The sequence below is a fragment of the Gastrolobium bilobum genome, unplaced genomic scaffold (assembly GCF_033153095.1).
Source record: "Gastrolobium bilobum isolate Gb01-03AN ecotype WA unplaced genomic scaffold, APGP_CSIRO_Gbil_v1 utg13719, whole genome shotgun sequence".
Taxonomy (NCBI): Eukaryota; Viridiplantae; Streptophyta; class Magnoliopsida; order Fabales; family Fabaceae; genus Gastrolobium; species Gastrolobium bilobum.
The window spans coordinates 68,034-93,211 of NW_026895857.1; the positions used below are offsets into that span (position 1 = coordinate 68,034).

At 36.9% G+C, this 25,178-nt stretch overlaps 1 protein-coding gene across 3 annotated transcripts; it reads right to left on the reverse strand.

Annotated features, from left to right (window-relative positions):
• Positions 1-1,703: 1,703 nt before the first annotated feature.
• LOC133296461 (protein GET1-like) lies at positions 1,704-13,613 on the reverse strand. 3 transcript variants are annotated; one of them, XM_061495457.1, is made up of 8 exons: positions 13,568-13,613; positions 12,349-12,523; positions 11,297-11,376; positions 8,829-8,899; positions 2,813-2,871; positions 2,639-2,720; positions 2,327-2,376; positions 1,704-2,005 (listed from the first exon to the last, which is right to left on the reverse strand). In XM_061495457.1, exons 2-8 carry the CDS (start codon positions 12,457-12,459, stop codon positions 1,931-1,933), a joined length of 528 nt encoding a protein of 175 aa, XP_061351441.1. In that variant the 5' UTR covers positions 12,460-12,523; positions 13,568-13,613; the 3' UTR covers positions 1,704-1,930. The 3 variants fall into 3 exon arrangements, with proteins under 3 accessions (XP_061351441.1, XP_061351440.1, XP_061351442.1); XM_061495456.1 differs by having other exon boundaries at positions 12,349-12,604; positions 13,568-13,594; XM_061495458.1 differs by lacking the exon at positions 13,568-13,613 and adding an exon at positions 13,142-13,504 and having other exon boundaries at positions 12,349-12,514.
• Between the last annotated feature and the right edge of the window lie 11,565 nt (positions 13,614-25,178).

Genomic DNA, 25,178 nt, shown 5'->3' on the forward strand with positions numbered 1-25,178 from the left:
GGAATTTATTCATGCCTTTCTCATTCTGCGCAATACTGACTTTGCCTTCAATGACGAAGGTATCCCTATTCTTTTGTTCTGCTATGTGGAGCACTGACACTTCGCTCGAAGGGGTACTATAGGAAACCCACATTCACCTGCTTCTTTTTGTTTTGTTTTTTTTTTTCCCTGTAAGTTACAAATGACCAAAACAAAACACAGCCCAACCCAACAAAATTACTTGCAATATGAAAATATATATGAAAAAAATATTTATCATTTTAAAGGATATAAAGTTGTGTCATTTTATATCTTAATCGATGATTTTTGTGAATCAACGTTCATAATTTATTGGGTCAAATTTATTAATTAATTAATAATAAATTTGACCTAATAAATTATAACCGTTGATTGACAGAAATCAACAGTTAGGATCTAAAATAACACAACGTTAAATATTTTTTCATATATATATATAGGCAAATGACTTCTGCAGCTGAGGCAGGAATCATTTATGCAGCCACAGATACACAACAAGAGTGAGCTCTATTATGTTTTCCCCTCTCTCTCTTTATGATTTCTCTTTCTCAAATGTTGTGTCTGACGCAGACTCAACTGCAGAAATCATTTGCCATATATATATATGTGTGTGGCTTTAATATTTTTACCGTGAATGTAAATAAGTTATCTACATTCGTTTCCAAAACGATGTTGTTTTGGGCTGAAAAATTAAAAAATTATAATGAAAAAGACTATTATAACCAACCTTGAATAAATTATAATTACAAAAATATTTTGATTTCCGTCTCAAAATAACGTCATTTTAGGCTCAATGTAGATAAATATCTACATTGACTGTAGAAAAAACAAACATATATATATATATATATATATATATATATATATATATATATATATATGAAAATTATTTTCTCATACCATATAAGAAGATTTATCTCATGTAGCAGAGACAATATAACAAGTGGCATCCACAGGTAAGAGGGGAGAAAAATAGAGGTAAAATCCACCTTTATTTTGTGTATGTAAAAACTTGGCTTCTCTTATGTAAAATGAAAAAAATATAAACTTTTTTTTTTATTTGTCCTACAAGCTTAATATTTTATTTAATACAACACCAATTTGACACAAACACAAGTACACTCCACAAACACAACACGAATTTAAAAATAGATCAAAACTTTTTACACAAACACGACCCACTTATTTTGTGAGTTAACATAACACCATATAAATATCTCACCAATATTAAAATCTATTATTTATTATGCAAATTGACACAACGTAACAAAATTATAATCTTGAAAACGAATCAACCCCAACATAAATTTTTCTTGTCATATTCATATCATATCAAAGGATCTATAAAAAATTATCACCCCTAATTTTACATCTACTTTTTAATTTTGAAAAAAGTACAGAAATATACATAGAATCATATAAAATAAATTTGTATCCTCGCAAATATGATATCGTGTCAGTAATAATAGAAGAAACGTCATGCAACACTTGCTACGGAATAGTGATTTGAACCGAACCTCGGTTTTTTTTTTCAATTGAACCAATTCTTTGTAGCAACTCACAAACTCCAAATAAAAATAAAATAAAATAAATCATAAACTCAATTTTACAAACCCATTCATTCAACACCAAAAAAGTAAATAAATACGATTAATCCATAAGCATTAAAAGAGAGGTAATGCCTATAATATATGGAAATTTAGGTTGCATATGCTGAATGAATTTTACACGTCGCCTCTAACTCAAAAAAATAAATAAATGCTACAAACTGATCAACCAGACCGGATTGAGGAAAGAACAAATTTCATTGCGTACAAATCTATTTAACATTTTGTTCTTTCCATTTTAAATCAAGAATACCAATCCAAGCAGCTTGCAATTTTCCGTCATTCTAGATGAAGATCATGACAACCTATTTGCTATGAGTGAGTCTACAAATAAATCGGCTAACCCTGGTAGATATTATTAGCCACGGTATTATCCCTACCTGCAACGTTATAAAACAAACAAACGATATTCAGAAATTAGTGGATGCTTTCATATAGTGTTTTTTATTTATACTAAATTATTTATTGCGAAAAAAAGTTTGTTTGTGAAATGCACATAGATACCAGTTAATTATGAACATCACATGTATCATGAGACTGTCACAAACTAGATCAAATCCTCACTCATCCAAATGCAAAAGAAAAAGCTGATATCGGCACATTCAATGATCGGGACCCAAGAGGGTAGCATTTACTTTGAACATTGCTTCTTTTATACAAAGTTTCAAATGTAATAAGGAAAGATACTAGCAATTACTTACCAAAATATTGTTATTTTGAACCCCTGCAGTCCTCCAAGATAATAATCTCCCTGCAAAAGTGTATTTAGGATACAAAATAAGATCTTAGTGTTTTCCTCTTTCACCATTAATAAGAGGCAATGAGGCATGCTATTTGTGTGATAGGTCAACAACTCTTCATTTGTACAGAATATCAGAATTCCAACAAAATAAGAAAGGCGGAATTTTGTATAGCAAGCTAATAAATCTGACAGTTCTTATCCAAACGGGTGAGGGAGTTTATAGTGCTACTGCAAACTAGTAAAATTGAAGTATTAATCATAATTTCATTACCAAATGGTTGCACAAGTTGTTGTGATATGCTAGCCACAGGAACACTCCAAAACCAGATAAGCAGAATTAAATATGTTAGGACCTACATGGCACAACCACACAAGTATTTTATCAGCCTTCACTCACAAAGAAAACATGTTTAAAACTTAAACAAGGCTTATATCAGGAAAATACCTTTAAGGCCAGCAGAACTTGTGAATACAAAGCAGTGTCCTTGTCATGTAAATTTTGACCTGCATATTAAGTTTAAACTACAATTTTTTTATAAATGCTAGATTTATGAAGCAGGAAAGGCTGAGAAACTAGAGTAATGCTACTTGCACAATAATCTCAGCACACATTGTGCATTACTGCTGATGTGACTGCATCGAGTACTACCTACTTATGGATCCAACTTTAAAAAAAATGTCTTAACTCAGATGCAACCGCATCAGCAACTGTGAGGAATCGGTTCTGAAACAGATTAAGCAGCAGTACTTGTGAAACAATCAGTCTCCTATGTTGCATAAGTATGGATATGAGATTTATATTTATATATGTAAAAATAAAATGAAATAAAAATTTATGCCTTCTCTAACTCTTTCATGAGAAGAGGGCAAGCCTGGAGCAATGATAAAGTTGCTCCTTTGTAACCAAAAGGACATGGGTTCGAATGCGGAAAACAATCTCTTTGCAAATATGCAAGGATAAAGCTGCGTACCAAAAGGATTGCCCTCACCCCTACCCTCGCTAGTCGAGATTTAATGGGAAGTGGGTTTTTTTTTTTCCCTAACTCTTTAGGATAAAAGTCATTTATATTGTGCAATGATTTTAATGAGGACAAGATTGCTTGAATGAGAATATGTTTTGAGCTGAGGGTATATATATATATATATATATAACATGATCAATTTACAACACTATATGAAAAAGAAGTCTTACACTCTGTTAGAATATATTAAATATGATTACATATAATTAGTCTGTAATTATGCTAATTGTATTAGGTCTGGGCCTTTCACTTAAGCCTATTAGAGTCTCTATATATTGTAACTCTCTGAATTAGATCAATATACAACATATTATTTTATATTCAAGTTGGTATCAGAGCTCTTTCGCTCTGGGGACCCTCGCTTCCACTTAGAAATCTTGTTTTCACTTTAAAACCTAAGCCCACTGCTTAGGAGTCATCTTTTCTTTGTCGTGCGTCCTTCCGGCAAGACATCAAGGACTGTAAGTCCCTTCCGAGCAATTTCCGAACGCGTTAGCACCTCCGACGGTCACCGGAACCACCGTCCGCCACCGTCAGCCACTGTTCAGGCCGCCGGAGCACTTTTCCGGCGAGTTTTCAACCAGGTCAGAACGCGATCAGCATCCTCTCTTCCCGGCGACCACCTCTGTGGAAGTCCGGCCACCATCGGAGTTGCAACGCGCCTTCACGCGCCGTTCCTGTCCTCTGCGCATGGGCTTCACGCGCCACCTTCTGCCGGTGCGTGAGCCCTTTTCCGGCTGTTTTTTCCGGCCGGTCTTGGACAGAGAAGCTCGCCTTCTCCTTCTCTTTCCAGATCTGTGCTTGATTTGTTGTGGGTCTCACTTTAGACGAGTGGTTCTCCTTGATTGGATATCGTTTGCCTTCTTTACGGCTTTTATATTTTCTTTAAATGGCAGCAGCATCTATTGATCCCTCGGAGGATTCAGCAGCATCTATTGGTTCTCCTTGGGACACCTCTCTTATTGCAAATATAGCTCAGTCAGACAATGCATTATTTGGTTCAGGTTCTCTCTCACCTGCGGACTATGCTGCACTCCAAACTCTTCTTAGGAAGGCTTCTCCTCAGTCTCTGCCATATACTGGTAATCCCGTTGCTTGTGTTTCTCATTCTACATCACTTGGCACTTGGATATTTGACTCAGGTGCTACCGATCATCTCTGTGGTAATAAGCAACTCTTTACATCTCTTACTTATTCTGATCATTTACCTTCTTTTACCCTTGCGGATGGAACCAAAGCCCTAGTTCGTGGGATTGGACAAGCTCGTCCGACCTCTACCTTGGCCTTGACATCTGTTTATTACATTCCTAGCATCCCTTATAACTTAATTTCTATTAGTAAGTTGATCCACTCCCTCACTTGCACCATTACTTTCTCTAACCATTCTGTTTCTGTGCAGGATCCGGATACCGGGAAAATGATTGGGGTGGGTCATGAGTCACGGGGGCTTTATTATCTGGATGTGCCTCGTCCTTCAGTGGCCTGCTCTCTCACAGAATCTCCACAACTTATTCACAGTCGCCTTGGCCATCCAAGTCTTTCAAAGTTGCAGAAAATGGTTCCTCTTTTATCCGGTCTTCAGTCTTTAGATTGTGTGTCATGTCAACAAGGGAAGCATACACGCTCCTTTTTTGCCAGTCGAGTCAATAAACGAGCTGATGCCCCTTTCTCTCTTGTTCATTTAGATATCTGGGGTCCAAGTCGTACCTTGTCTGTTTTAGGTTTTCGGTATTTCGTTACCTTTATTGATGATTTTTCCCGTTGCACTTGGATCTATTTAATGAAAAATCGTTCTGAGTTATTTTCCATTTATAAGAAGTTTTCTACTGAGATTCATACTCAATTTGGTGTTTCTATTCGTATTCTACGTAGTGATAATGCTAAGGAATATGTTTTTATTGATTTTTCTAATTTCTTGGCCACACAAGGTACTTTACATCAAACTACTTGTCCTCACACTCCACAACAAAATGGGGTGGCTGAACGTAAAAACAGACATCTCATTGAAACTGCCCGTACCCTTCTTATTCATATGCAGGTTCCCCTTCACTTCTGGGCAGATGTTGTACTCATCTCTTGTTTTCTCATCAATCGCATGCCTTCTTCTGTGCTCAACAATGACATTCCTCATAATCTGTTGCTTCCAGATGTTCCTCTTTATCCTCTAACTCCACATGTCTTTGGTTGTACTTGTTTTGTTCATGATCTCACTCCTGGTAAGGATAAGTTAACATCCAAAGCCTTTCAGTGTATCTTTCTTGGTTATTCTCGTCTTCAAAAAGGTTATCGTTGTTATTCCCCCGATCTTAAGCGTTACTTAGTTTCCGCTGATGTCACTTTTCTTGATCAACAACCCTTTAATTCTATCTCATCTCAGTTGTCACAGGTTGATCATGTTCTTCCTGTTCCTTTTCTTGACTTGTCTTTACCAGCTGCAGGTACTTCTATTCCAGATAAGCAACCTATTGCTTCAATACCTGCGGACCGTCCACTTCTCACTTATCAACGTCGTAAAACTGTGCCTCCTGTCGACTCGACCCCTGCTGACTCATTGCCCCCTGCAGTTGATTCTTCCCCTCCGGATCCTTCACCAGAGGCTCTTCCTATTTCTCAAAGAAAAGGTACACGTACTACTCGTAACCCTTATCCTCTTTATACCTTTTTGAGCTATGACCGTCTTTCTTCACCTCATTTCACCTTTGTTTCTAGTCTTTCTTCTATTTCTATTCCTAAGACCACAGGTGAAGCATTTTCCCATCCAGGGTGGCGCCAAGCGATGCTTGATGAAATGACTGCACTTCATTCCAATGGCACTTGGGACCTTGTTTCTGCTCCTCCAGAGAAGTCTATAGTTGGTTGTCGCTGGGTGTTTACTGTAAAAGTTGGACCTGATGGTCATGATGATCGACTCAAGCCACGCCTAGTTGCCAAGGGTTTTACTCAAATCTTTGGCCTTGATTATGACGATACATTCTCTCCGGTTGCTAAGATGGCATCAGTCCGCCTATTTCTTGCTCTTGCTGCTGTTCGTCACTGGCCACTCCTTCAACTTGACATCAAAAATGCTTTTCTTCATGGTGACTTACAAGAAGAAGTTTACATGGAGAAAAACACCTGGTTTTGTTGCTCAGGGGGAGTCTGGAAAAGTGTGTCGTCTTCGAAAATCCTTATATGGTCTCAAGCAGTCTCCTCGAGCATGGTTCAGTCGCTTTAGTTCTGCTATTCAGGCGTTTGGCTTAATCCGCAGTAAAGTTGATCATTCTGTATTTTATAGGATTACATCTCCTGACAAGTGCATCTATTTGTTAGTCTATGTTGACGACATCATTCTCACCGGAAGTGATCAAGACGGAATTCGTCAGTTAAAACAGCATTTATTCAGTACATTTCAAACAAAGGACCTTGGGAAGCTGCGTTACTTCTTGGGATTTGAGGTAGCGCAATCTAGACAGGGCATTTCTATTTGTCAAAGGAAGTATGCCTTGGATATCCTAGAAGAAACTGGTATGTTGGGGAGTAAACCAGTTGACACACCCATGGATTCTAATGTCAAGTTATTGCCCGGACAGGGGGAGCCGTTATCTGATCCTGGACGTTATCGGAGGCTAATTGGGAAGCTCAATTATCTTACTGTGACTAGGCCAGATATTTCTTTCACTGTTAGTACGGCTAGTCAGTTCCTTTATTCCCCTTGTGATTCACATTGGGATGCTGCTGTGAGGATCCTCCGATACATCAAAGGAGCACCAGGAAAAGGTTTGTTGTATTCAGATCAGGGAAATACAGAAATTTGTGGTTATTCAGATGCTGATTGGGCAGGATCACCCTCAGACAGGCGCTCTACTTCCGGCTATTGTGTCTTCTTTGGAGGAAACTTAATTTCGTGGAAGAGCAAGAAACAACCTGTAGTTGCTCAATCTAGTGCAGAAGCTGAGTATCGTGCAATGGCAAATACTACCTGTGAGTTAATCTGGTTAAAGCAGTTGATTCAGGAGCTTCATCTTTGTGAACAAAAACAACCCATGACACTCATTTGTGATAATCAAGCTGCGCTACATATATCCTCTAATCCTGTCTTTCATGAGAGGACCAAACATATAGAGATTGATTGTCACTTCATTCGAGAAAAGATTCAGTCAGGAGAAATCAAGACTGCTTTCGTCAACTCCTCTGATCAACTAGCGGATGTCTTCACTAAAGCTCTTAGAGGTCCTCGGGTTCAATACATTTGTAACAAGCTTGGTGCTCACAATATATACGCATCAGCTTGAGGGGGAGTGTTAGAATATATTAAATATGATTAGATATGATTAGTCTGTAATTATGCTGATTGTATTAGGTCTGGGCCTTTCACTTAAGCCCATTAGAGTCTCTATATATTGTAACTCTCTGAATTAGATCCATATACAACATATTATTTTATATTCAAGTCACTCTCAATCTTAGTTATTGATATTACTTGTATCTAACAGCTCACTTATCTGATAAATTAGAGCTGGTAGATATAAATAGGGCTAAGATTAAGAATAAGAGTATAATTTACACTTGTATAAAATTATCTTGCCTCTCTCTCCCCCTCGCTGTCTCTTTATAAGTGTGCATAAAACATGTTATCTATTGTTATAAATTTAAGCAGTACAATATTTGAAGTCATGCACCATAGTATTTGCAGTCGTAACTGTTCGAATTGGAAACAGAAAATTAAATTCCTCATGTAACCGTTACAAAAGCATGAAACATGTGCATAAACTTTGGATTATTAAATATGGAGAATTGGAGACTTGACAGTGCTGAAAGCCATGAGCCATATAAACTTCCCAATGGCTTAATAGTATGTTAGGGAGTATTTGGGCAGAAGGGGAATGAGGAGAAAGAGAGGGAGTTACTTTCACTTGTTTGAATGTTTAAGGAAATGAGAACTCTCTTTCCCTAGCCTGAGAAATAAAAGTTATAGCAGAGCAAATGAGAGTTACTTCGTATTTAAATTAAAGTAAACCATTTCCCTCTGCCTCCCAATTTGTGGACGAAGAATTTTGGTCCTTGAGGGAGAACATATCCCTCTCCTTACTTCTTATCCAAGCATAGCATAAGCCTAGTGGCAGCAAAGATAGAGTGGAAATACAAAGTGATGAGGAATAGGATAGGAATAATGAGCTTAAAATCAACTCTTTTTATAAATGTAAAGAGAATATTTACCACCTAAATCAAAATGACCTTGTTAAATTGAACAGCATAAATCTTTAGTGCCTAATCATCTTTGATTACTATTTGTTGCTTCCAAAGTCTAAACACATTTTCAGAACTATAACTTTTTTATTTAGGTATTGTAACAAGTTCATCTTCATAGTTCATAGCAGACTCAAAATTGTAGATTTCAAATATGTCTGTCACATTTACAGAGAGTACATGTAAAATGACTTGCAACAGGAAATAACTCACACTTTGCAAGTTCCCTCTCCTTCGCAGCTGCCAGTCTTCTGAGTTTTGCTGCTTGTGCAAAGGTTGATGGCCTGAGAGGACACAGAAATGACTCATGTACTCTATCTGTTTCTCACAAACATACACATACGAAATTCAAAGTTTAAATTAGATTTAAATTTAAGATATTTCTATTGCTATTAAGATATTTCCATAAAGAGTCACACTGATTCTGAAACCTTAGTTAGAAACTATAATTAGGCCCTAAAACATATAGAAAACAAAACAAAAGTAATGAAAATAAAAGGTGTTTCAAGTTTCACCAAATAAAAGGTTTTATACAAGATACAACAAATCTATGTTTCGGAACTTTTTCCAATCATTTTCTACGTATAAACAGTCGGGAGTGAAACTTCGATGATTGGTTTGGGCTGCAAACGGTTTACGGAATGTGTAGAATAATTTTTTATCAAGGAAGGAGCAGCTGCCCCCTCATGCAAAATGGAAGTCCAGCCCTGTAAATAGTAGTTGAGACAAAAATATGGAATGACATAATTGTTTCTAACCAATACAACAGATTAATAAAATTCAACAACCAATTCATTCGGCTACTTGCACGTATACAAATTAACAGCTGAGTCAAGCTCAATAGCAAGTAGCAATCATACGGTTCGAGCAAGCAGGCCATGTAACTTTTACTCAATGAAGGAACGCAGATTGAAAAGTTCACAGAAGTTTAAAGAAGAACAAAAAATGCATTCCTTCTCATAAACACTCTATCATCATCAAAATCACATCTAAGGCACACTCACATCATTGATCATACAATTATCTCTTTTTTAATTACTTATAGTCATGCAGTAGTACAATTGCTCCTTTGTGAACATAAAGTCATGAGTTTAAGTCTCAGAAACAGCCTCTTTGCAAAAATGCAAAGATAAGGCTGTGCACAATTGACCATCACCTCTACCCTTGCAAAGTAGACAAGCCTTGTGCATTAGGTTTTCCTTTTTCCTCCTTTCCACTTGATTTCTCTATTTTAATTTTCTCAGACTTTTATACCAAGGTATTTGATTCTTTATTCTACATGTCTGAACTACAATACATGATTCCAATCAAGTAAAGTTACTTCAAAGTTTAAGTACCGAACATCTTCTTTACCAATCACATAGATACTCTCTGTCAGCCCATCACCCACTTCAATATTTTCATCCTCACTACTCTTACTTTGACATGTACTTTTACAGCCAAAATATCTAAAACACAGTAGGCCAACATAAGTTTTGTGGAGATCAAAAAGTTGCACTGGATGAATGGCCGTACAAGAAAAGATAAAATCAGGAATGAATTATATTAGAAAGTAGGACTGACACCTATTGAGGAAAAGATGCTAGAATCGGGCCTAAAAAAATAGTTTGGAGACTTGAGAAGACCAATAGAAGCCCTAGTTGAAAGAGTTAATTAGACAGAGGATAGCCTAATAATTAGAGGTAAGGGAAAACCAAGAAAAATTCAAAGTGAAACCATTTAAAAAGATAGAGCAAAATGGCCTCTTCAAAGAATTGGTTTTCACATAATATTAATGGCATTGTTTGATCCATGTAGGCAACCCCACCTAGAGGTGAAGTTTAGAAATGTAAAAACCCGAGATCCAAAGGATGGCTAAGTGATATAGTTATTTATCTCTTCCCACTCAATCTTAACCAAACTCTTATCTAGTAGTAGTTTAACTGCAATTATTCTTTCTTCCACTAATAAGCTGAATTTCTATATTACATAGATTTGTCTAAGCATTTCAAGTCCAATATTAAATATAATTTAAAACTGTCAAATTTATCACATGCAGAAAGTAAGTCACTAGTGAAAAGGCCCAACCAAGTCTGAACCCATGACCGCTGCATTTTTGGGGATTTTTTCATTAGGGAAGAGAGAGGTTCTAACAATTGATACAGATCATATACAAAGCCTTTGTCTGTATGTTTCAGATAGGTAGAATGGAATGGAATAAATTACCATGCCATTGTTTAGATATTTAAAGATGAAATGGAGGAAATTTTCAATTCCATTGTTTGGGAAGTGAACGGAATGGTGAGGAGAAAAATAAACAATAAGTTGGTTCCATCCCATATCCATAACCCCAAATTGGGAGAAAGGAAAATAGAAATATTGGATGGAATGGAATGGAGTAGATTCCATCAGGTTCCATTGCATTCCACCCTGTTAATAACAATGGAAACAATGGCAACTAATGCTATTCCATTTCCCCAATTCCATCCCTTTCCATTAATATAAACACAGCCTAAATGCTTAAGCATATAAAATCCCTAGTCCTGAAGTGACAACATTTGCTCAAAACAAAGTGGAAGAAAGTCGGTTGTTTCAACTTTTGAAGAAAGACACAAACAACAACCATAAATATAAAAATACCATAACCAATTGAATTTGGAGTTCCAAGTAAGACCGACAGTCAGTGAGCTTGATTAACTTACTGCGACAGTGAGCTTGCCTCCTTCAAAAGTTGTTTTATTTCTCCACGCAACTGAATTCCTTTTTCATTCACGGATCCACTCTGTAGTAAAAGCAGAAGACTAAATGGAATTAATATCATAATCAATATTCATTGTGCTAGAGAGTATATCTTAATCTTACCAAGCACAGGAAAAGGCACTAAGCACTTCAAATATTATGGTAGAAACAGAGTACGCAATCACTAGCCCATTGTGCAAAGGAACAACTATGTCTCATGAAAGTTAAAGATATAGTTATGGATTGTCAATTAATGGCACTTGACCCTAGTGTGCTTGTCACTATCATAAGATCTGGTAACACAGGGCAAAATGATAAAACAATACATATGGTGGAAAACTAGTGAATTCAAATTAGAGCCTTAACATATTTAGCATGAATGCCCTTATTTTATATACACAAGAACTCATCTCCCGACTCCCTAGCTATGGCTAAATTGCATTCCACAATCGATGATGATTATCTCTACAACAGTCTCAAAATTATCCTATTGAAGGATTCAATTTTCATGACAGTTATCTTCATTCTTGGACATGAAAAATCAAATAGAAGTTTTGAAATGTAAAATTTAAAACTTATTCACAAAAAGTCAAAAATGTCACAATGAATATAAACCATGGTCTAATGCCAACTCATCCCGCTCAACTATCCCATATATTGGGAAAATCCAAGCACGAGAATTCAAAAATCAGTTACCCATTCTATCCTATATGTTATCAAAGAAACAACTACACAAAAGGGTAGAACTAAACAAGTTTTGATAATTGAAACTATTATCCTTACAATTTTCAATTTAAAATACTGTTTGTGAAATAGAGTATGCACATCTTTACCATGTGAAGAAATTAGCATACAAATAAAATAAAAAAAGTTCCAATTGTGCAAGGTGAACCAAATAAATAGATTTATCTCGAACCAGTAATAAAAAAATATAATATAAGCATTATTAGAGTTAGAATCACTTATAAATTGCCAGAATGGTGAAAAATAAAACGGGTAGAGAGAGGGAGAGGACCTTCTTGAAGTGATCAATCCAATGCGACGCAAACTGAAAAGCGAGAACGATGAAAAATATGAGAGGGGCAGCTAGTGACCTTTGATGCTCTTCACTTGCTCCGTCTCCCATCCTTGATTCAATTTGAAAGCTTCAAAGAGCTCTATTCAATGGCTTTCTTTTGCTTCTTTACTTTCTTCAAGGAAAAATCAATGTTATTAAAGCCGGACCAAACAGTGAACCAGTAAAGATTCTGGTCCAGGTTCAGCCAGCTAGTCTGAATGGTCAAAACAGATGACGGTCTAAGTATATATACACAAAAACCTGAACAATAAAATTAAATTAAAGTACCAATCAAACACAAATCCTCCTCATAAGTCATGAAATTCATGATGCAGTGAAGCATAAGCAACCAATAGCAATGCAGTAAAGGGCAGGGTACAAAAAAGAAAAATGCACACAATAATCAGCAACAAATTGAATTCACAAACAGCAAGAACTAAACAGCATGTAACACTAATCAAAACAATACAGCAGACATCAGTAATTAAAAACAATGGCGAGATAAAAGAGCAACAAGAAGCAGACCATAAATAGAGCAGCAGGTTCTCATCACCTCAAACCAAACTTTTCTAAGAGTGTGTTTAAAAAATGAATTTTAATAAGGGGTGTAATTTTTTAGAGGATTTGAGATAATTTTCCATAAAACACTTTAGTTGTACACTTGATAAGAGTTGCACATTTCTCTGAACCTATTGTTCATGCTTGAATTCACAGGGTTTAGTAGGATAGAACAAAGCCCATGCTTTCTCACCCGTTCTCATACGCTCTAGTTTAAAATTCCAGTAACATGTTACACTAAAATTTCAATCGCATAACTAAATATCCAAACAAATGAAAGTAACTGAACCGGTTAATTTAATATGGCTGTATTTTCAAATTCCTGAGCTTCTGAAATTCTCCATCCAAACGCAGCCTAAAACTATTCTCTTCAAAGGTAATTTAATTTAAAGCCCACACACGGGACACATCTCAACTCAAACCAAAGAGATATGCAGATGCGAATGGAAGAGAATAAATCTACAACTCGACGATAATTCACAGTTTGTGACAACAGGAATATAAATTATTACAAATCTAAAACTGAATATCAATATTAGGAATAAAAAACTGAAGAACAAAACTTCAAAAGTGAGAGAGAGTTATTGATAAAGAGAAAGAAACAAAGGAAGAATCATACCTGGAAACAGCACCTAGAGCATTAGCATTAGGACTACTACGCATTTGATGGCTTTTTTTATTTTATTTTTTTGAAATGGATTTGATTTGAAGGACCTGTTATGTCATTATCAGAAAAAATAAAAATAAAAATTAATTTAGACAACGGTTTCTTTGTTTGGTACAATTTGGGGCGTTCGGTCCAGGAGAAATTTTTTAAATAATAGGAAAATATAATTACTAAGGAAATGGTTGGAAAGTGAGTTTGGTAGGAAAATGTAAAAAAAGTTGTTTGGTTGACCGAAATATTATCAGGAAATTTATTTAAATTTGCAAAATTTATGTTCGGGAGAACCTTTCGCACTTTTTTTCACTTCCCCGGTTATCTCAAAATACCACATCTCAAGTGGTATTCTGTAAAAGTGAATTTCATCCAAAAATCAACACAAGTTATTTTCTCATCTATGCTATTTGCCTAGTATTTTTTTCAAAAACCTGAACCAAACATAGTATTTTCCAATATTCACTTACACTTTCTCATCAATCCCAAAATAAATCTTCTACCAAACACTACATTTAGATAAAGGTTTTATTTACCCACTTGAAGCAGTTTGGGAAATTGGACTGGCCAGTCCATCCCAGCCCAATGTAAGCCTATTAGAAGTAGGATGGGTTTATTAAAGTTACTTCTTCTTAGACCTATTAACTTAGCCCTCAACAATCTTTTGCTACTTCTGCTTTTTATTTTTTATTTTAAATTTCTCTTGAATTTTACTTATTTGACATTCATTTATTAATATTTACCAAAGTTATTAAACTCGACCCGGTTTTTAAATCGGTCGAGGTGCTGGATCACTGGTTTAACTGCACGACCCGGCAAATATATATAAAATATAATTTTTATATTAAAAAATATACACATACTCAAATATATATAAATAATTAAAAAATAAAACCAATGCAAGGGGATGAAAGACCAATGCACATATCCTGAGTTTTGTCTATACTATACTACAAAATATGAGAGCATGCTTGCATTCACTACAACTTCAGATCCAATAAAATTTCTTGTTTCTGACATAAACTACGACTCTAAAGAAATTTCCTTGTGTGACCCTATAAATTTCCTTCTAAACAAGTTTCTAAATTCAACTATTTATCAATAGAAAAAAATCTGAATACATTCTCTCTCTCACAGCGTTGCACATCAATGGCTGACACATATGAACAGAACACTGATTATGGAGCAGAAGCATATGCACCCGCTTCACCAAATTGCAAACCCACAAGCTCCTCCTGAAGCAATGGTTGAAGGAAGAGGAACCCATCCATGGCCGCATAGTCCTGAAGGAGACCCACATCTTCTTTTTCCTGTTCCACTCAACCACCCTCATGCTCCTCTTCATCTTTTCTTCAACAACAACAACACCCCAATGCCACAGGTCATGGATCCCATCATTGTGCTCTCCCTTGGCATCATATGAGCCATTAGGTACAAGAGCGATGTGGAGGTCCACATGAAAAAGATGTTGCAGAGGGAGAAAGATGATAAGGGGATGTTGGGGAAGTGTGTGGAAGATGAAGTATAAGAGAATGTGTCCCACATCATTTAAAAGATGAGATAAATTACCCTTTATAATTAATATGACTGCACTCTTTACACGTGAAGCTTGATGTGCCTGTTCGCTTGCTCTTTGAAGAAAGTAGTTGTCCGGGTTATTGCCATCCAACCGCGGTTACCGATTTTTGTAAAAAACTGGCGAGTTGTAGCAGTTTTTTCTGGGTTGTACCGGTTCAGTAACATGACCGATCTACTGTGTGGCTCGGACTGGTCTTATGACCGGTTCACCGATTTCCGGGTTGAACCAGCCGGTCTGGTCCAGTTTTAATAACACTGGTATTTACATCACCGCATAAAATCAGCATTTTGTAACAAGTCAAAGTTAGGAAATCTCCCTAATTTGAAAACACATATAGTTCAGTTGATAACATAGGCTGAATAAAGTGAGAAAAAAATATAAATTCGATTCTTATCAAATGCATATTTGAAGAAGGGTGATGAACTTTAATTGTGACTAAGTCCCGACTAGAAATTAGTCTTATAGTCAGCTCAAAGAATTGAAACTTGTGAGGATACTTGAAGGCCAACTCGCCTCAAAAAAATAATTATGGTTGGTACATAAAAAAATTATATATATCAAATTCCACAAATTAAACATAAAAATATTAACTTCTATAAGCACCCAAAAAGCTAAGATAGTCATTTCACTCAATTAGTAACAAGTCCTACTTATTTAAGGCTACACGCATTGTTCAAAAATGAATTGGTCTCTTATTTAAAAAAGGACCTACAAAGGAAACACAAGTGATTTCAAGCCAAATGCTAAAGTCAATGGCTTCGCATTGCATGAATTGCTGATGTGGCCAAATATCTCTCTTTTATCTTTTCAACGAGACTGTGATCACATTAATCTAACAAAAATAGCTCAAGTTATGACTAAAATATGAAACAATGTTCTTGTTATAAGTTGCAGATGAAAGTAATCTATTACTTTGTGAAAGTAATCGATTTCTCCATCGAGTAATCTATTACTCCGCGAAAGTAATCAATTACTTGCTTGCTCTCCATAAAGTGTTATAGCAACTATAAATGGCTAGTTTTCAATAGTAAACTATATATACGTCCCCAACGACTCTAAGATATTTTGGGCATCATTTTTACACATATTAAGCGTATTTTAAGAACTTTTACACTATCATTTGCATATTTTTTCATATCTTTCAAGGGTCACACATATTTGAACTCATATCTTAAAAATTCATATACTCATAAGTCATAATGCTTCAAATAGTATATTGACATTTCGAGAGTCTATATTTATTTCCAAACACTTTCTTCTTGTATTCTTGAGTTGAAAGGATTGTAAGACTCATTGTATTTGAGAGGTAGCCAAATACCTAAGTAATTTGGAGAGAATTATAAGGTTTTCAAGTACCTGTAAACTTGGAGATTGTAAGATTTTCAAACACCCAGAAGCTTGGAGGTTGTAGTGATTTGTCAAGTGTAAGAACCCGCACTTAATTATGTGAAATTAGGAAATAATTTCATAATTGACCCTAATGATTATTACGAGGCTTTAATAATTATAGTAAGTGATTAAGAATGCTGAAAGTCTCTTTTCGGAAGAAAAGTGCAGATACCGGTTCTGCTAGTCGATATAAATGCATACCGAAAAAGTATCCCGGAAAATTATAATAAGTGCATGATAATTACTAGAATAATATGTAGGACTTGTAAAAACAAGTTTCAAGTCAAAATAATAAGAACTGGTGCTGGAAACTGGTACTGGCTATGAAAAGCGCGTACCGAAAAGGTGCTCCGAAAATTATAAGAAAAATATGATAATTCTTGTAAAATTGAGTAGGTTAAGAATCCTGAGTTTGGGATTAAGATACTAAGTGTAGCAATTAAAGTTAATACTGTGTGTTTATTGGTTAAGAGACTATATATAACTAGTGGCACATGATCCTAGAACATTATTGTGCCTCCTACGTGAACCTTGCTGAAGACTTGTGACTAGCCACCTTGCTTCTTCCTTTCTCCTCTTTTTTCTCACCAAAGTCACCACCTTTGATCATTGTTTCACTTCTTGATCAAGTAAACACTTGAGTGTGAGCATTGGAGAGTGCTTAGGGTGCCTTTTCTGAGTTGTGAGGTTCAGTTTGGGAAGGGTTTGAGGGCTGACTTGCTGGATTGGTTGTGGTGGAGTGTTGTTCTTGGTTTGTGAGGCTTCAAGGAGCCTTCTTTGTGAAGAAAGATCCTTGCTTGGATGGTATTTTCGTGCACCCTTGAAGTCAGAACCTTTGGAGTTGGTAGTGAGCTCCAAAGACACCCTTTTGGTGAGTTTAAGCTTTTGGTAAGTTATACCAACCTTGTTCATGAGTTTAATGGGTTAAAGTTGATGTCTTGGTATGTTTAATGAGTTAAACAAGTAACCAACTATCCTATTAACCTCAATGAACCTTAAGATGCATGTTTTAGCTTCTGGAAGTGTTAAAAATGGAACCTTGGAAGGATATCTTCGCGAAATGCAGAAACTGCATTCTGTCGCAAAATATCCGGATATTTGTCGTGGAATATCCGGATATGAGGATCTGGATATCCGGATATTGCCTGTGAGATATTCGGATATTGCATATTCGGATATGTCCCCGAGGAATATCCGGATATTCTGTGTGTGCGAGGAACAGTAGCGTACTGTTCATCCAGAACTGATCTATGGGTTTGTGGACCCTAGTTTGAGGAAGTTGAACTTCTGTAATTAATTAATGTAAGTCAGAATCATGTGATTAAGGGCTTATGGCTTGTGTGAAGCCTTAAGACGTAAAACGTAATGGAAAGGCGTTGTCTTAATATTGTATGCTTGCGGTGCATGTTTATTGATATATTATTGGTCCATAACAGTTGTGAATCTGCTGTGTTTGGACTTTGAGCTGTGGACTCTTGGCTTTGGGTGTTAGCTTGCAAGGAAAGCTTTCTTGTCCTCGGTTTAGCCATGTTGTGGTTCCACCATGTCTCATGGGGGTATGGTTATATGCATGCTGTGTTACATGCTTTGGATATTTTGAAATGCTTTTGAGTTGATATGTGCAATGGCTTATAATATGTATATGTTGTTTCCACTTAGTCGGTAAGCCTGAGTATGTGGCGTCATACAAGATGGTGAGTCCGTGGGTGGGAGCAAGTAGCGTCTTGCATATTGTGTGGGTAATAGACGTATTCTTGCATTTCTCTGATCAGTAGAATAGTATTGACACACATGACATGATTATCTGCTGCATTGCACTATTTTAGAACTGATAATGATAAACTGCTTTTAAACTTATATTGCACATGTAAGTTAGCTTGGGGTGGAAGATCCTTGAGGACCCCTTGCCTTGTGTGGACTCACGAGTGTGAGGCGTGCTTTCAGAAGTTGAAGGAGAGATTGACTACTTAACCTGTGTTGGTCCTTCTTGATTCTGAGGAGCAGTTTGAGCTTTACTGTGATGCTTCTGGAAAGGGGTTGGGTTGTGTGTTGATGCAGTCTGATAGAGCTGTTGCTTTTGCTTCGAGGCAGTTGAAGCCTCATGAGGAGAACTACCCGACTCATGATTTGGAGTTGGCTGCGATTGTGTTTGCGTTTAAGATTTGGAGGCATTACCTGTTCGGTATGCACATTGCGATGTTCAGTGACCACAAGAGCTTGAAGTATCTGTTTGATCAGAAGGAGCTGAACATGAGGCAGAGGAGATGGATGGAGTTTCTGAAGGACTACGACTTTGAGTTGAAGTACCATACTGGCAAGGCCAATGTGGTAGCTGATGCTTTGAGTCGGAAATCAGTGAGTCTATCCAGTTTGACGATGGGTGACTTCGACCTCATAGAGAAGTTTCGAGATCTGAAGGTGACAACCTTGTTTGGGGGTGCACTTCTCGAGATGGAGACTGTGAGAGTCAGGAATGAGCTTATGGAGAAGATCCAATAGGCGCAGGTGCAGAGAGAGTGTCTCGACTACGTGAAGAACCAAGACTGTGTGACTTGGAATGAGGATGGACTTATGTTGTTTCAGAAGCGTGTGGTGATTCCTCGAGGTCCTTTGACCGAAGAGGTTATGGCGGAGGCCCATAAGGGACAGTTTACTGTTCACCCTGGTGCTACAAAGATGTACCAAGACCTGAAGAGGAATTTCTGGTGGCCAGGAATAAAGAAGGACATAATTGTGTATGTGTCCAAGTGTTTGATCTGCCAGAAGGTGAAGATTGAACACCAGAAGCTGTCTGGTAAACTTCAACCTCTTGAGATTCCGGAATGGTGAAGGTGAGCTTCTCTACTGAGCAGTTGGTCAAACTGTCTGTTCGCGAGAACGTGAGGTTTCGCGGGGTGCCCAAAAGTATCATCAGTGATAGGGACCCGAAGTTCACATCTCGGTTCTAGGAGGCACTGCAGGGAGCTTTTGGTACTCAGTTGAGATTGAGTACAGCCTATCACCCTCAGACTGATGGACAGACTGAGTAGACTATCCAAACCTTGGAGGATATGTTGCGGGTTTGCACGTTGGAGCAGGGCTCGGCATGGGATATGTACCTTCCGTTGGTTGAGTTTTCGCATAACAACAGTTTCCATGCTAGCCTGGGCATGGCACCCTACGAGGCGCTCTACGGTAGGAGGTGTCGTGCACCTACCTGCTGGTCTGAGGTTGGGGATCGTGAGTTGTTTGGCTTGGACTTTGTCCAAATACCACCCTGCAGATCCAGATGATCAGGGAAAAGCTGAAGCAGGCGCAGAATCGCCAGAATAGTTACTACGATGTCAAGCATCGTCCACTGGAGTTCAGTGAGAGGGAACACGTGTTTGTGAGACTTTCACCTGTCACCGGTGTTGGACGAGCACTCAGAGTGAGGAAGCTGAGCCCGCGGTTTATTGGGCCCTATCAGATTCTTAGTAGAGTAGGACCTGTTGCCTACCGGCTTGCCTTGCCTCCGAACCTAGCCAACATCCACGACGTGTTTCACGTGTCTCAACTTCGCAAGTATGTAGCGGATCCTTCGCACGTGGTGCAACCGGATGATGTGGAGGTTCGGGAGAACTTGAAAACTCCCGTCGGACCACTCAAGATTCTCGACCGTGGCGAGAAGCAGCTGAGAAGCAAGATCATTCCGATGGTCAAAGTGAAATGGTAAGGAAGGACTCCTGAGGAGTGTACCTGGGAGCGAGAGGACGAGCTTCTCCGGCAGTATCCCGACTTTCGAGAAGAGTATATTTTGATTTTGAGGACAAAATCCTAAAAAGGTAGGGTGAATGTAAGAACCTGCACTGTTAATTAAGGAAGTTAATTAATTAATTATGTGAAATTAGGAAATAATTCCATAATTGACCCTAATAATTATTATAAGGCTTTAATAATTATAGTAAGTGATTAAGAATGCTGAAAGTCGCTTTTCAGAAGAAAAATGCAAAAACCGGTTCTGCTAGTCGATATAAATGCGTACCGAAAAAGTATCCCGGAAAATTATAATAAGTGCATGATAATTACTAGAATAATATGTAGGACTTGTAAAACGAGTTTCAAGTCAAAATATTAAGAACTGGTGCCGAAAACTGGTACTGGCTATGAAAAGCGCGTACCGAAAAGGTGCTCCGAAAATTATAAGAAAAATATGATAATTCTTGTAAAATTGAGTAGGTTAAGAATCCTGAGTTTGGGATTAAGATACTAAACGTAGCAATTAAAGTTAATAATATGTGTTTATTGGTTAAGTGACTATATATACCTAGTGGCACATGATCCCAGGTCATTATTGTGCCTCCTACGTGAACCTTGTTGAAGCCTCGTGACCAGCCGCCTTTCTTCTTCATTTCTCCTCCTTTTTCTCACCAAAGTCACCACCTTTGATCATTGTTTCACTTCTTGATCAAGTAAACACTTGAGTGTGTGCATTGGAGATTGCTTAGGGTGCCTTTTCTGAGTTGTGAGGTTCAGTTTGGGAAGGGTTTGAGGGCTGACTTGCTGGATTGGTTGTGGTGGAGTGTTGTTCTTGGTTTGTGAGGCTTCAAGGAGCCTTCTTTGTGAAGAAAGATCCTTGCTTGGGTGGTATTTTCGTGCACCCTTGAAGTCAGAACCTTTGGAGTTGGTAGTGAGCTCCAAAGACACCCTTTTGCTGAGTTTAAGCTTTTGGTAAGTTGTACCAACCTTGTTCATGAGTTTAATAGGTTAAAGTTGATGTCTTGGTATGTTTAATGAGTTAAACAAGTAACCAACTGTCATATGAACCTCGATGAACCTTAAGATGCATGTTTTAGCTTCTGGAAGTGTTAAAAATGGAACCTTGGAAGGATATCTTCGCGAAATGCAGAAACTGCATTCTGTCGCGAAATATCCGGATATTTTCCGTGGAATATCCGGATATTGATATCCGGATATGGGTATCCGGATACGAGGATCTGGATATCCGGATATTGCCAGAGTGATATCCAGATATTGGATATCCAGATATTGCCTGTGAGATATTCGGATATTGCATATCCAGATATGTCCCCGAGGAATATCCGGATATTCTGAGTTTGCGAGGAACAATAGCGTACTGTTCATCCAGAACTGATCTATGGGTTTGTGGACCCTAGTTTGAGGAAGTTGAACTTCTGTATTTAATTAATGTAAGTCAGAATCATGTGATTAAGGGCTTATGGCTTGTGTGAAGCCTTAATACGTAAAACGTAATGGAAAGGCGTTGTCTTAATATTGTATGCTTGCGGTGCATGTTTATTGATATATTATTGGTCCATAACAGATTGTGAATCTGCTGTGTTTGGACTTTGAGCTGTGGACTCTTGGCTTTGGGTGTTAGCTTGCAAGGTAAGCTTTCGTGTCCTCGGTTTAGCCATGTTGTGGTTCCACCATGTCCCATGGGGGTATGGTTATATGCATGCTGTGTTTCTTGTTTAGAGATCTCACCCCACGTTTGGGGAATGCTTATTTCAGGTTCAGGTAGTATGGTGACTGATGCCTCTGGCGGCAGGAGGCCAGAGCTTAGCTAATATTGATATTTATGTTGTATTGCTCACATGACTGGATTGGATGCTGTTTATGTTTTCTGCTCTTTATGTTTTGAGTTGAGACTTATGTTGGGCTTTGTTCCCTTATTTGGGTGAGCATGGGAGTTGTCCATGCCACTATGCTGTTAGTACTTTTGAGTCGAGTTGTATAAACTATTAGTTGGTCCGGTCTACGTGTTGTAGTTCCGTGACTAGAGCTATACATTATGTTATTTTATATTGAGGTATTTCAGTTAGCTGTTTTATTGCAATTGCATACAGGCGGTGTTTTATTAATTGATTAATAAGCAAATTGGTAATGATAATGACTTCATAATTGAAAAGAAAAAGAAATTCCGCATTTTTAATTAAGCGCGGCTTAATACGATAGTATGATAACATTACCGGATATATACGGGGTGTTACATCAAGCACCCATAAAACTTGATAGATAGTGAAAGATTTGATCAAACGGCTTCAGTCTGACGTAGGTCACAAGTGATGGTGATCGAACCAGGATATATAGTGTTTATAATTTTCTAAACTTTAAACTCTTTATTTCTAGCACTTTAATTACTTCTTTGATATTTTGTATACGATAACATAGGTTCTATAATTGTGCTATATTATATGATATGGATTATTTGAATTTATTGATTAGCCTTTCATATATCAACGTTTCTTGAAATAATAATTTATAAACTAGAAAGGGGCTTTTGCAAAAAGTTCGTAATACTTATTTCACCCTATTTTTGAGTATGGTAGCCACATTCCTAACAAGTTCTAACACATAGAAACTAAAAATCAATTTCAATATCCAACCCATAGTTCATAAAACCCCCAATTTAACGAAACCTTACCTTATCAAAACCCAAGAAAGCCAATGATTCATTACCTCACAAGATCTCCAAAAAGAAGAAGAAGAGATTTTAAAGCTTCACAAATAGCAAAATCTTCCTCCTTGCTTCAAATTCTAGAGGTTCCTGTGAGGGGGTTCAAGAGGGATGATTTTTCCTTTTTGGTGCATAGGTTTTATGAAGAAGGATTGGGTTGCTATGTGAATTTGAAGAATAAGGAGAAGAATGTCTCTCTCTTTGCTTATTGGTCGCATATATAAAGGGAAAATAAGGAGAGAAATTTCTTTGGGGCCTTAGGGAAAGAAGGACCATAAAGATGGGGAGGGAATGAGAAATGGAAGAAAAGAAGAAAGTGAGGAGAGAGAGTATGAGTCTCACTTTTAAGCCAAAGTATTTAAATGGACAAAGACTAATTTACCTGTTTTCCTTTATCCTCCTATTCACTCATTCACTTAAATTTCTTAACTTAGGATTTTTTGGCGTAACAGGTTTAGATAAGGTGTATCACACATAGTTAACTTTAGGGTCTTACCAAAATTTTCCTAATTGCAAATTAACCCCAAAATTTAAATATTTGTACTTTCGTCCTGAAAAGTGACTTAGCTCCAAAATTTAGTTTTTCCATCTAATTAGCCTTTTAATTACACATTAATTCCCATTTTTATAATTTAATTATCCAATTTATTATATTCACCCATCCTTTTAAAAATTTTGACAACAAAATTGAAAGAATTACCTATATAACACCCCAGGATACTGCTAGAGAAGCTCATCTTCCTATTCTACAGTTGCTTCGTAGGGTGATGTATCTTCCCACTGAACCTTGACCATAACAATGGTATTATTCCTTAGCTTTTTCTCCTTCTTATCCAGAACCCTTGCAGGCTTCACATGAGTCTTCAAGTTTTCTTGTATCTAAACATCATCAGGTTGCACCATATGAGATGGGCTTGGATATAACTTCAAGGCTGAGATACATCGAATACATCGTTAAGATTCTCCAACTGAGGATATGAGTAGCAGGTCCAATAAACATCATCACTCTTAGAGCATGTCATACACCAGTCACCGATGATAACCTTACAAAGATATATTCCCTTTAATCAAACTCAAGGGGTGCTTGTGATGATCATAGATCTTCTCTGAGCTTTCTCCAGCTTCTTTATGATCATCTTGATTTGCTCTGATGTATCTCGAACTATGTCAGGGACAAACATTTGCTTTCTCCCCAACCTTTATCCAACATGTAGGAGTCCTACACCTTCTGCCATACAAGATCTCATAAGGTGTCATGCCCAAATTAGAATGAAAGTTGTTATTATATGAAAACTCCACCAATGTCAGTATATCCTCCCGGGTTTGGATAGTCTGCTCAGTCTGACCATCTAACTGAGGATGATAAGTGATTCTGAGTCTCAACTCGGTACCAAAGACATCTTGCAGAGCTCCCAAAAATCAAGATGTAAACTTTGGGTCCCTGTTCTTGACAATGCTCTCTCGCACCCTATGAAGTCTAACAATCTTACTTATATAGATGTGGGTTAACTTCTAACTCACATCCTCTAGTCTAACTTTATTATTAATTAAATGTTACCATTTTTATTTCCTATAAAAAAAAACACAACCTCATATTTAAACTAAAGGTTTAAGAAGACTTAGATTTTTACATAATTTTAAGATTAAATACCAATATCATAATATGCAAATTAAGTTTCAATATAATTTTTTCTTAGGTGGCTATTATGTTTGAATTTCTTCTCATAATAAATGAATTATTTTAATTTAGCCAGGCAGCCCATACATATACTTATTTAGTAAAGAATTTTTCTAGTGTGAGATGATAATCAAACTCAAAATTTATCCAATTCTCATAATCATTATGCTTCTAAAATATATTTCAATCTGTAAGAATTTTGCAAAACAATAGTATTTATGTTCAAATTCTTATCTATGCCCCATCTTAGTAAAACTATATTCTTTATTTTATGTTTTATCGGAAAATAATTAGTTTCTCATAGGAACTTTTGGCTTTTGACTTTTTTCTTTATTATAAAAAAAGATCTTTTTATTATAAAAACTTTTGTAAAAATCAGTTTGGCCTAGTTTCTACTTATAAAGAAAAGAAAATCTAAAAAAAGACCTCCCAAATAGACACTTGTAAAACTACATCATTTATTTTATTTTACATCGAAAAACAATTA

Bases quoted from the DNA above. Each gene is read 5' to 3' on its own strand.
- LOC133296461 (XM_061495457.1), bottom strand. From the start codon at position 12,459: ATGGGAGACGGAGCAAGTGAAGAGCATCAAAGGTCACTAGCTGCCCCT. The intron at 8,900-11,296 runs GTAAGTTAATCA...GTGTCCTCTCAG, and splicing joins GAGGCAAGCTCACTGTCGCA to GCCATCAACCTTTGCACAAG. The intron at 2,721-2,812 runs GTATTTTCCTGA...TGTGCCATGTAG, and splicing joins AAGTTCTGCTGGCCTTAAAG to GTCCTAACATATTTAATTCT.